At 33.9% G+C, this 12,551-nt stretch overlaps 1 protein-coding gene across 1 annotated transcript in view; it reads left to right on the plus strand.

The window, feature by feature from the left end:
• Positions 1 to 1,379: 1,379 nt before the first annotated feature.
• Positions 1,380 to 12,551, plus strand: part of LOC115447111 (Y+L amino acid transporter 2) — a 52,645-nt gene continuing 41,473 nt past the window's right edge. The window contains exon 1 of the mRNA XM_030174046.2: positions 1,380 to 1,542. Coding sequence (XP_030029906.1) covers positions 1,541 to 1,542 — 2 coding nt within the window. The 5' untranslated portion in view covers positions 1,380 to 1,540. The remainder of the gene's footprint in view (positions 1,543 to 12,551) is intronic.

Consider the following 12,551-nt stretch of genomic DNA (forward strand, 5'->3'; position numbering starts at 1 on the left):
ATTTTGATCCACTTTCTTAACTAAAGCACAAGTGTCTTTTCTAAACCACAGTAACTATAATATTATATTTTTGAAGGGGCTCTGATGCATACAACATAAGTTCAGTCTATCCATGGCCACCAGCGCTTACTACTTATGGGTTTTCTGTACAAAGATACGCTATGTGAACAATACTTATAGTGCTGCGATTATGTATCCTGTGTATTATTAAATAAAATATATATTTTTTTATATAAGTAGTACTTTACTGCTGGTAAGTGTTTCATATATGAGAGTCTATCGGGGTAGGTACCACCCCAATGTCTATTTCTGCCGCCAAGCAGCAGTGTGTAGTCACTGTTGTGTTCCGGTTTGAATGACATTTTAGCTAGTGTAACTACTGGACATAATGACTTAACATATCATGTCACAGGATGGCGAGCGCAGTGGAATACCAAACAATACTTTGTGATTCAGGGTGTTGGATGGTGTTTCTAATGTTTAGGTAAAGGTGGTCGTATTGCTTACCATTATAATCATAGGAGACCATATCATCTTACCATAGGCGAACGGCAAGCTCGTCTCGTCATTCAAAGCAATACAAAAAAATGCGTAATTCCTAAAACCAAATTTACCTATTTTTATCTAAATTCTGACCTTGAAAGATCACATCTTATATGAATGCACTCAAATGTGAAACAAAATCTTTGTTCGTACATCTTCGTCATATACATATTTTTAATATTCAAGGTTAAAATTCGTTTATTTCGAATCAAAAAACTTACTTACCTACATATAATGATAATTTTTGTTTTATATCGTCGCTTCTAATCATTTTATCAAAACAAAAGTTTAACAATGGTTACTTAAATTAGTAGTATCATCTTTCCTTTTATCGATCAAACTCACGTGTGGATTAGCATAACACGTATTTTTGTCGCGGAACTGATTGGACTTAGGTTTTACTTACGCCCCAGTTCATAGTCTAACGATGTTTTTCTCTAGGCGGTCCGGGGCAATTGCATAATAAAAATCTATACAATATTGTTTGACATGGGAATCGAATCTTGGACCTCACATTCCACAGGGTGTTATCACTAACCAAGGATGCGACGATATACAACCAAGTAGGAATAGTAATAGTGTTTAACAAGCGCATTACATAATCTACAATATTGAAAACGAGAAATTTATATTCAACTATACGGAAATACTTATCTATTATTGCAATATAAACTGAGGTATTTTAATAAATGTAGACTAGTGTTCATTATAGGCGCTTTAACTATACAATGCGTGACTGTTTTCACACTATTTCCTAGCTAACCCCGAGTCACCCCTAATTCAACCCTCGCTCAATAAGCTACGCTAGCGAACATCCCTTTCACTTTCATAGAGAAGTTATCTCCTGTCCTTGTCGCAGCGTCTGTACGGCAGTCTCGCGGCCCGTGTTGGCGGGCTTAGTCGCTCGTATCGGAAAACGCGGGAATCTGTATCAGTGTAGTGAGTTCTGATTTGAAATTTATTTTGTTGAATATTTGTCTAAGGAATAAAACACAAAATGTAAGTAAATAGAAATGCAATATTTGTAAAATAAAAATATTCTATTATTTTAATAAGTTTCTCACCTATGACATTTAATATTAATAGACTTAAAAAAAAACTTGACACACTGCTTTTCTATAAAGAAATATATGAATAAAATATTTCTTAATGATTTAAAAAAATAATAAGATTGGGTGCATACCTTTTTAAAATTTTGGTATTAAATAAACTTATTGTTATAGATGTCATTTAGTATAGCTTCAGAAAAAATAATACAAACATTTAAAATTTTCCTGTCGATCTATCCGGCTTGTTAAATGTCTGCGGCTTCAAGAATAATCTAAAAAATATTATTTATATCGTATCATTCAATATTTTAGACGAGCCAGCGATTAGCACACGTTATACACAATATTTATTTTGTTTCCTTATATAAATTTATTTACATATGATTAAACAAGTAATTCACTGACCTTTTAATGTCGTAAATAAATAATAAATAAAAAGCAATACTACGATCGACATAATCAGCGAAGAATTGTCGCGTAAAATACATAAACAAATGACGTATAATAATATGTGTAATTACCTATATCAAAATATATTTTTTATTTTAATAAGTAACAAATTTGATGAGATCTATTTTCCAAAATAAAATTGGTAATGGGATTGAGTTTACACCGTTAAATAGTTGAATTGGAGATGTTTCTGAGGTAGATAAAAATCAGAGGGCATTAATGTGTTTCCTTATAAAAAACATAGACTCATAAAAAAGTTCTGAACACATACTTAATTAAAACCTCTTAATAAGTAATGACTTACGTACCTAAGTTAGTTAAATTTATTGTTAAATATATTCAAATTAAGTGGATTTTGGCTCATCACGCTTAGAATAGATTCGAATTTAAATTTTCTACGAAATGTGCTTGTCGAGTTATAATATTATAAAAAACATGGCCTAACATAGCCTGCATCCAATGATGCAGTTTAATTAAGTATATTACATGAGAATATAGGTAAGTGATTAAATCAAAACATTCGGGCATCAAATTTGTGAAACATAATCATTTTCCCGCCAAAAATCCTTCCCATCCAACATTCAAGCGTAGTTGCGTCATACGAACACGTGGCGTCATCGATTTCCCCGATCCACACCCCCCGCCCCACCCCTACCGCATGCAACCCCTCGGACCCAGTGTCTTCTACCTTTGACCTCTCGGTTTCGGCAAGCAATCGTAAACTTATTGGTAAAATGAATCATTTATCTGCAGTATAAAGTTATATGAGAACCTTATCGGAATAAGTAGGTATCGAATAAATATTACGATGACTTATGACTATTAATTTTCAGATTACGGAACTTTTTTAATCAGAAATGTAGAGACAATAATATTATGTTCGATTTATAAATAACGATTACTTACATATATATTCTTCATATCCTAAGTTGTCTGTATCATCTATTATACGTTTTCCTGCAAATAAATTATCATTATTAAAAAAGAAACAAAAAAATAATAATAATTAATAAATTATTCAAGTAAGTACATACTACTTGTAGACACTAGACTATTTAAAATAACATTATTTCTAAATAGCTACATATATGTAATCGAAAAGTAAACACAAAGATATTATGTTTAGAAATATTGCACGGAATACGGTATTAAAATAAAATGAATAGCCTCAATAATTAGAAGGTAACCTTGCAAAACATATCATGCGTTATTAATTTGTTTAAATCGTCTTTAGAATACGCAAAGGGCAAAAACAGAACACTGAACAGGGAACACACTTGTTCAAACATTTTCATAGCCTTGCAGCGACTGTACATTTGTATCTATAGAAAAAATAATTGTTCAATAGTTTTTAGTCACGAAGTTTATATCATTGTAACAAATCTTAAGTACCAAGATTTTTAACCTTAAAGTTAGTAAAAGCATGGCACGCGCTGATCTACCTGTACAATAATGAATGATGTAACAATGTCAAATCCTTTCATAATATTATATAAAAAAAGATACTATTGAATGACGAAAGCTAAACGCGAACCAATCTATTCCAATAAAACTTGCATTAAACGTAAACTGAAGTGGAATTTCGTAACTCATGTTTTGTCACAATTTTATGACAGATAGTGTAAAGGGAATTAAAACATGGATTTGAAGCTGTTTGATGATCACAGCTGCTTCATGCTTGTATAATACTGAGTTTGTTTATAATTATATCGATTCTTTATAAATAGAATACATATTAGTCTGTTTTTATCATCAGCGCTTGTAAGGTCATCTAATAACTAAAACATAAAGTAGCGCATGATACTGCTGTGCATTTTTATCCTGGGGCATCAGATGTCTCATAACTACATGGAAGAGGGACGCAAGGACTGCGTAGGGTTGTTAACTAGGGTGCTTCTTCTATCGGAACCTCTAAGGTGTCCCTGATTCATCAAAGAGGGTTAGGACGGAGTTTTTCTTGATTGGCGAGTTTTTGGTAAAATGTTAAAAATGACACATCATTTTCTTAAGGGTAGCATTCTAAATATCCTTTTGCAATTAAAAAAAAACGTTCACACATCACACCGTTGTCTCCTAAACGGCAGGCACAGATGCAACCAGTGCATCCAATTTTCGCATAAGTGTGTTCCATCCTAGATGTGTATAGTGGGCGAGCCTATCGCCATTTTGGGCACAAATTCCAGACTCCGGTCTGATATTGAGCAAAACGCTATCAGAGCCTGGCCCGGGATCGAACACAGGCACCTCATAGCACGCACATAATACAACCACGCTACCGAGGGCGTCCAATATTTAAATACATCTATTTTCATTAGACGTTTCTATTACGAATTTACAAACAACTATAAGGAAGTGATAACAAACGAATTTACTTCGACTTTACGGCTAATAAAATTGGTAGACAAACTTAATTAGTTAATTATCCAATTGTCCGTCTCGTAATAACAATCAATACGTTTGTTATTCGGAGAGAATCGTTAGTTGTAAGTATTAGGAAAATTAGGAGAATTCTTCATCTTGAAATGGTGGAATGGTATGAGATATGTTTTGTGTAATTTTGGTTCATGATTACTTTTCACATTACATGATGGTAGCCTGAATTGTTTTAACTTGTTTGGATACAGTCAGAAGATGTTTTATATATGAATCGTTTTAATTCTGGAACCCGAATCGTCAGCACAAATCACTGGGTCCATGTATATGGGCGCTATTTAATTAAATAAGTCCAAAAAACAATCTCTGAGAATAGAGTAATTGTTCTTTACTTTTATTAATTACCTCGTATAAACTCTAACACAGAGGGATGAATTAAAATGCAGTAAAAATCAATAAGTTCCAAGTCTTTGAATTGCGTTGGAAGGGGTAAGTGTCAAGAAACAAGAGGAAAGGCGTAATACGTGCACGCGACGTCATCGGAAATTAAGATGCATGCTAAAGAATGAGATAGAGCGATATCCGCACTTTGCAACTACTACTGCACATTACAATGTTTAAAACATAAATTACTGGTGCATTTTTTACCCAATTTTAATAAAAAATTTACAGGGGTCATCTTTTCCGTACTCATTGCTGTTACAGACAGAATAATGTCCTAAAGAATTGGTATTCGAACTGGAACCGATTCCAGAATAGGGTCTTGAACAATCACTCTTTGTTTGTCACCCCTCTCATCCATTACTTCGAAAATTGTCACATTATGTACCTAAAGCCTTGACCCACATGAGGTCTAACAAGGGGGCGAATGTTCGCAAACAAAATGTTGACTAGACCCGTGCTAATTGTTCTCTGAGTAAAGCTGTTTGCAATGTTCGTTTGTCTGTTTAACGAATTTTTCTCTTGAACAATGAAAATACTAAACATTGCTGGTGGTGGTAGGATATTTGTGTTTGTCCGAATAGCGATTATCTTACACGAGGTATACTTGTAGATGCCGATATAAATGTGGAAAAACTATAGCACGCTTAGATATTATGTAGTTTATTACAAAATCATATTTCAACAGCATTCGCAAATTTATTTATTGTAAACTATAGTACAAATATTGTTTCGTTTTTAATTGGAATCAGCTGCGAACTTGTTATCTGACTTGCGTATGTTTGATATTTTAAAAAAAACATGCATTATCCTGTTTTAACAGTGGTCGAATAATTTGAAATTCCAATTCCCACCTGGCGCTCTACCGCGAGGGAGATAACGCAATTTATATTAGGTAGGTATAATGCAATTTAGGGCCAGATTCAAATTGTCGGGAAAATGCAATACCGCGTACAAGACAGAGCAAAAAGTACTTATAGGATTATAATTGAAACGTTTAGTAATAAGTATTTTTTTTTTTGTGTCGCTTTCGTCATTAACGCGGTTTGCCTATCTCCGACGAAATGCGAATTCAATTCAATTTATTGCACTCCACAATTGTTAAAATATAGGTTTTACAAATTAAGGAAAGTACATAATCGTGGACCCTGCAGAGCACGGCAACATAGAAGAGAGGGAGAAACTTCTCCTTCAATAAAAAGTGTTCAAAGAAATTATTAATTTGTTTCTTCTTAAACTACTAATCTAAAAAATAAAAATAATGAAAAAAGCAATGTTGAATGAATTGAAAGCTTTGAGTTCCTATCAATGTGTAATCCTAAGAAAACAAAAACAAAAAAAAATATTAATGTATTTCATGGATCATTGACTGACTCTGCTTAAAGAGTTTTTTTATATATTTTGCTTTTGATCCGCTTGACCGCACCTCAAGCGTTACGTTCCAAGTTACTCCTTATATAATGTCTCCTGCAATACTATTGTATTACCCACATTTATTTTTTAAATAACTCAGCGTTTAGTAAACTATCTCCCATTTCTATAGCTCGATTGTTTGATGTTGTTACATGTACTAACAAATTCGTTACATAATTGTTCAGTTTGGAATGTGCCCATTTGTTGATATAGAACGATCAGAAAATTAGATGCAAGAATAGAGCAAATAAAAAAAATTCGGCGGATTCAGCGATTGTGTGAAAACGACCATATCGCTTATAACTTTAAAGAGGTAGGCACGGATCTACTCTCACGGTTCGCTGAGTACATTTTAATCATATTGATTTTCAACGTTCTTAAACAGAAGAATATATTGGCAGCTCTCAAGATTGATTCTAGAGCTGATAGTGCTACAGCCGAAGTATGTCAATACACCAATGATCCTCAGAAAACAACACTGTATGAAAAAACATTGCACATTGAATCATTATTTATCAGCGCATGTTTACATGCAATATAGAATCAATGAAGTATCAACTATCGACCACTGATGTGCTGAGCATGTGGAACCAGATGATAACCTCAATGCAATTGGACGCTGATAACGGAGCCGTGATGTAGCCAGTTTCATTCAGTTCGGAGGTGCTTGTGTTTTAGAAGTGCCTTTGATTTTGCGTTTTATAAATGACTACTTATGCTCTATATTAGATTTGTCATTATTCCCTTGAGGCGAGGACCAAGAGCCGAGGAATACATGGCGGAGCTCAGCGCAGAGATTTTTTTACTGTTAAACCATTATCGATATTGTCAATCAATTAACACAACAATGTTATGAAATTTATTGTTGTGTTAATGAATTTTGAATATTATTTTAATGAAGACAATAAGACTTAAGAACACGAGTGGACAATTAACAAAAAATGGTTATCGTAGTCTATATTTTTCTTATAAACTTCCCCCATTTTTTATGCCAAACCTGTTCTTGTTTTTAAATTTTGAGTTTTCTTTTATCGTTGATGTCTTTGTCCCAACATTACATGAAATTCAATCTTTTCTCTTGTATGTGACATTTCTGAAGGCCTTTTGTATGCCTGTATGAGCTTCAACGATTTTTAATTTTATTACAGTAGTCTCTTATGCTAATCAGATATTATTTGTGTTCCGGAACGAACATTTGTGGTCAACATTTTGTCGAATCAACGAACGGCATTGACTTTATCAGTACTATTTTGGGAAACCGAATGATTCAATACGCGACCCTGGCCCTGCCAATGTCGCCTCTCGCAGACGATAATATTAAATACATAAATTACACGATAATAGTATGAAGTGACTGTTGTATCTTAGTGAGATTTGTAGAGGTCCAAATAAGTTCAACTTTCTCTTCCTAATCTCTATTTTCAGAGCTGGCATTATTGGCTTCTGGTATTGTGAGGGTTTATAGCTTATAGAGATCAGTTAACATCAGATGATCTATTTGTTCGTTTTTCGGCCCACGTTACCAAAACTTACTAATACCTATTTACTTGAGATGTTAAAAGTCCTATAAACAAACGAACAGACTAGAGGTACCATTTAAGTTTACTAATAAGATCCAATTGGTACCCTTGTATACGGAACTCTAAAACGAAACTTGTTCGCTGATTGGACAGTTCCAACACGAATGATTTATGTTATAGATATCGTTACAACTGATAGTAGTGTCAGAGGTCACGATACTAGACTTGAGATTGCTCTCAATATCACGAGACTTACGGCCGTATCACAAACTTTGAGTACAGAACAGTGCTATGAGGAACAGTCTATTTTTCAGTGCTTTAGGTACGACAGCCTTCGCAGTGGCTAAGCATTGGATAGAACGGAGCGTTGAGATTGGTTAATATTGAGATAAAATTTGACTTTAGTTGGATGTCAGATAAATAAAGCTAACGAAAATTATGAAGTTGCCAACACTATGCCTTTGGAAGTACTGCGGGTCATGCATAGAGTAAAGTAATATAGATGAAAGGGTCATGTGTCAGATCGTTGCACTGGAATGACGTGAATTCAGATTAGTAAGAGGTTTTTAATGTTTTATAGATTCTACTGAATACGTTCCCGGGGGTGACTTGTGAATCAGACTTAGACTATATATAGATGCTTAGGATCGGGTGAAGTAAAATGTATAATAGTGATTGAGTAATACTAACTCGCACGATGTGGCACTTTTAAAAAATAAATGTGATGTTCTATTGTAAGGTAGGTATGCGTCAGGCTTAAAGGCTATCGGATAATCTGTCAAACAGCAGTTTGTTGACTGAACTAAACCGCCACTTTGAATGTGAGGGTCACGTCTCGCCAGTCAACATTGTATTCAATTCCATTATAGCATAAAGATAAGATTGTAATATGACTTTGTATGACTTGTCATTTGTTGAAACTATCTATGAGCAGATTCAGAAACCTAGGCGTAGTGGCGATGACAGATTAGTAGCGAATAAGTACATCACCTATTATAATGCAAAGGAGTCCAAAGGTATTCATACCCACTACTTATTAAATATTATGTTGGTGACCACAAACTATCACGGTAGATCTTGTATTAAGAAAGTAGTAACTACAAGAGGATCCTGTCCCATAACTCGGAAATCAAATATTATTGTAAATCCCACTTATTTCCTCATCATCGAACCTGAGGCTATTCGGTTCACATCCGATCTATCACTTGCACCAGAAGCTATATTTGGATTGTATTTTTTGTCTTGCACACTCAGAGATACATTTTCGACGCCATTTTGCCGTTTCATAAAAAAGATAATGCCGTTTTCCACTGGTTCCATGTTAAGTTATCGAGGGTCGTAAATACGTATATGTATAATAAAATAAACATATTAATATATTAATATAATATACGTATATGTCTATTTTATTAGAATAGAGAAAATTAACCCTCCGACGTTGGGTAATAGAATATAGAAGTCAAAGAACCACGTGTGTGACGAACTATACGCGAGAAGTTAGAATTATATGTGTTTTAAGCTAGGCTCTGTGCTGTAGCAAATCCTTTATTTAGTCTATATCGTGGTCTAGACGATTACTTCCTTTTTTAATTGGGTTTGTGGGCTTTGCAATTGCGATAACTCTGATAGCGATCAAACATGTAAAACCCGCCATAGTGTCCCAAATAAATATGCTGTGTGTCAAGATTAGCCTGTATATGAATATGTGGAAAAGCGAGTTCTTTCTAGCTACCTAAGAATTCGGTGAAATTTCCGGATAGTCTGAAAGATCAATCTCTTGTTTAGGCAACGAATATAGTAAGGATACTACGACACTTAACTGTCGTATATGGTATACAGGACAAATAGTTTGTATATTCGATGATTAACAGATTTTGGAATTTAAATAAATAACAATTTTAGCGAACGCAATAGAATACAGTTATTTAACTCTTAAGCTTGATATAATAATAGATTAAAAAAGAAACATGAAAAAGTCCGTCACGCATTACCGCATGGATACACCCGAATTTAATTTATTCAGTATTAACTCTTACTAACCATATAAAACCGTCTAAAATACTTCGCAGTCATAGTTCATATTGTTGATACGTGATTTTACTCTTAGACCAATTTACACGTGTACAATATGGTCCTTATTCCCTGGTATAAAAGGTCTCTACAACCCTTCTGTTGAAGTGACGCCAAATGTCGCGATCACGCAGCTTTGTGCCGACAGCCGTGTCGGACAACTATGAAATGGCACTTAAGGCCATTACACTAGAAACGGGTTGAAAGGGTTAAGGGCCTCACAACGGAATTCCCTTGTATGACGTATATGAATGTATTAAGGCGTAGAACAATGCCTTTTATATGAAACTAGCTTTTGCCCGCGACTCAGCCCGCGTTATAAAGTTTTTCAGGCTAAAGTTTTCCGTTATAAAAGTAGTAGTTTCCCGGGAGCCTATGTTCTTCCCAGCGTCTCAAACTATCTCCATACCAAAATTCATCTTAATACGTTGGGTAGTTTTTGAGTTTAAGACGTTCAGGCAGACAGATGCAGCCGGGGACTTTGTTTTATAATATATTTTTTAGAACTTTTAACAGGAACAATCCCGTCATACATCATTGTTGCATAACTTTAACTGTTTACGCAGCGCACGCAACGGAAGCTCTCAAAACTAATAAATTGTCCCCGTTTTTGCAACATGTTTCATTACTGCTCTGCTCCTATTGGTCATAGCGTGATGATATATAACTTAGAGCACTCCACAAACAAAGGGCTATTCGACACAAAAATAATTTTTCAGTTCGAATCGGTAGTTCCTGAGATTATCCATTACTGCTCCGCTCCTATTGGGTATAGCGTGATGATATATAACCTATAGCACTCCACGAACAAAGGGCTATCCAACGCAAAAAGATTTTTTCAGTTTGGACTGGTAGTTCCTGAGATTAGCGCGTTCAAACAAACAAACTCTTCAGCTTTATATAATAGTATATAGAGTATAGATAGAATGAACGTTGAGCAGTGAGATATCATTCCTAATTATAATGCGGTTTGAGTCTCGTATGCAAGGATTAATCTGAAAATCCCACTGAATAATGCATTTGAATTTCCACAATAAGGGAGTTCATTTCGAAATACGAGTGACATGATTATTTCTGTTGTAAAGCCGTGTGCAATGTTGTTTATAAAAATTACTTTCATTTTTCATAAAAAATAAACTATTCTTTGTGTAAATACGGAATGAACATTTAATTGCTTTCGCTTGCAACAACTAAAACTTTATGTGTGTTAATGATTTGTAATAAAACTTGAATTGAATTTTTATCAATACTACGCTATCCTTGGTAAAGTTTATAAAGATAGTTGTATAGAACTAGCGGCAAATGTTTTTAATTATTTCTAATTAGGGTTTCTAGACTAAAAGTAATTTTAGAATGGTAGAGGTATCCTATAGTCCATGGATAATTTGATATCATGCATGAATTAATAGAACCATATAATATTTATTTATTTATTTATTTAGGCACACCAACAATGCAAACACAAACATATAAATTAACCAGACAATAAAACTTAGGCTAGTGCTTACATTTGTGACAGATGTGCACAACAATTTAAACAAACAAAAATAGTAGCTACGCTTTTCCTCTCTACCCTCCCCCCCTCTCCTCTCTCCTATTCAAATTTATAATGCGATTTTGTGAGAATTCTATATCGGAAGGGAGAAAGAGGAGAATAAAGAAGAAAGAACAAACAATACACGTAAGAACAAATAAAGAAAATTAAATAATAATAATATTTTAATTTGTGGTAATATGGGGAGTACAGTCAGTCCTTCCTCCTCAGCTTAGTAACTTTGCTTAATGCGATACCTCAAGGTCCATTTTCATACATTTTGTTTCACCTTTAATCTGGGTAACTAAACAAGTATTGGCAAGTAAAGAATTTAAATTCACGTCTAGTTAGTGATTAGTTCTCGCAGTTGAAAGAAAAACGTAAAAATAATCAATAATCATGGATATTTCTGCCTTTAAAATTTCGTCATATTAAATTTTAAAGGCCGAAATATCCATGCATATTATTTATTTTTACGTTTTTCTTTCAACTGCGAGAACTAATCACTAACTAGACGTGAATTTAAATTCATTACTTGCCAATACTTGTTTAGTTACCCAGATTAAAGGTGAAACAAAATGTATGAAAATGTACCTTGAGGTATCGCCTTAAGTAGACTTTTTTATTCGGACACAGCAGTGGCCCCAGTGTACCGGATGGACAGAGTAGGATCTAGTTAAACTTTCAATTTCACAAATCCCTTCCCTTTTTCTAACAATATCTACAAAGACCTATGACCTACATGATAATTGATAATTTACAAGTGATAAAGATCATATAAATTGACACGGATATTATTACTTAACTAGCGGACCCGACAGACTTCGTCCTGTCCAAAAGATTTGTAATATGACAGTTTATTGTTCCTATCTATTTTATTGTCGGGGCAAAAATTCTCCTGAACAGAACCTTCACCCTGGTGATAGGGCGTTGTGAATAAAAAATAATTATTAAATAAAACAGATATAAGCATTTAAAAGTAAGTAATCGCTTTATTGGTAATCATCATAATTATTAACAAAAAATATGCATTTTAAAGTAAAACAAAAGAGATAATATCGCGAAGCCAACCAAATAACTAATGATATATTACATTTTGTGACTGTTCAATTTAGTCGGGTCCGCGATATCACTTTTGTTGAGTTTCAGAACGCGACA

Source organism: Manduca sexta, chromosome 18 (assembly GCF_014839805.1).
Source record: "Manduca sexta isolate Smith_Timp_Sample1 chromosome 18, JHU_Msex_v1.0, whole genome shotgun sequence".
In the NCBI taxonomy this organism is placed as follows: Eukaryota; Metazoa; Arthropoda; class Insecta; order Lepidoptera; family Sphingidae; genus Manduca; species Manduca sexta.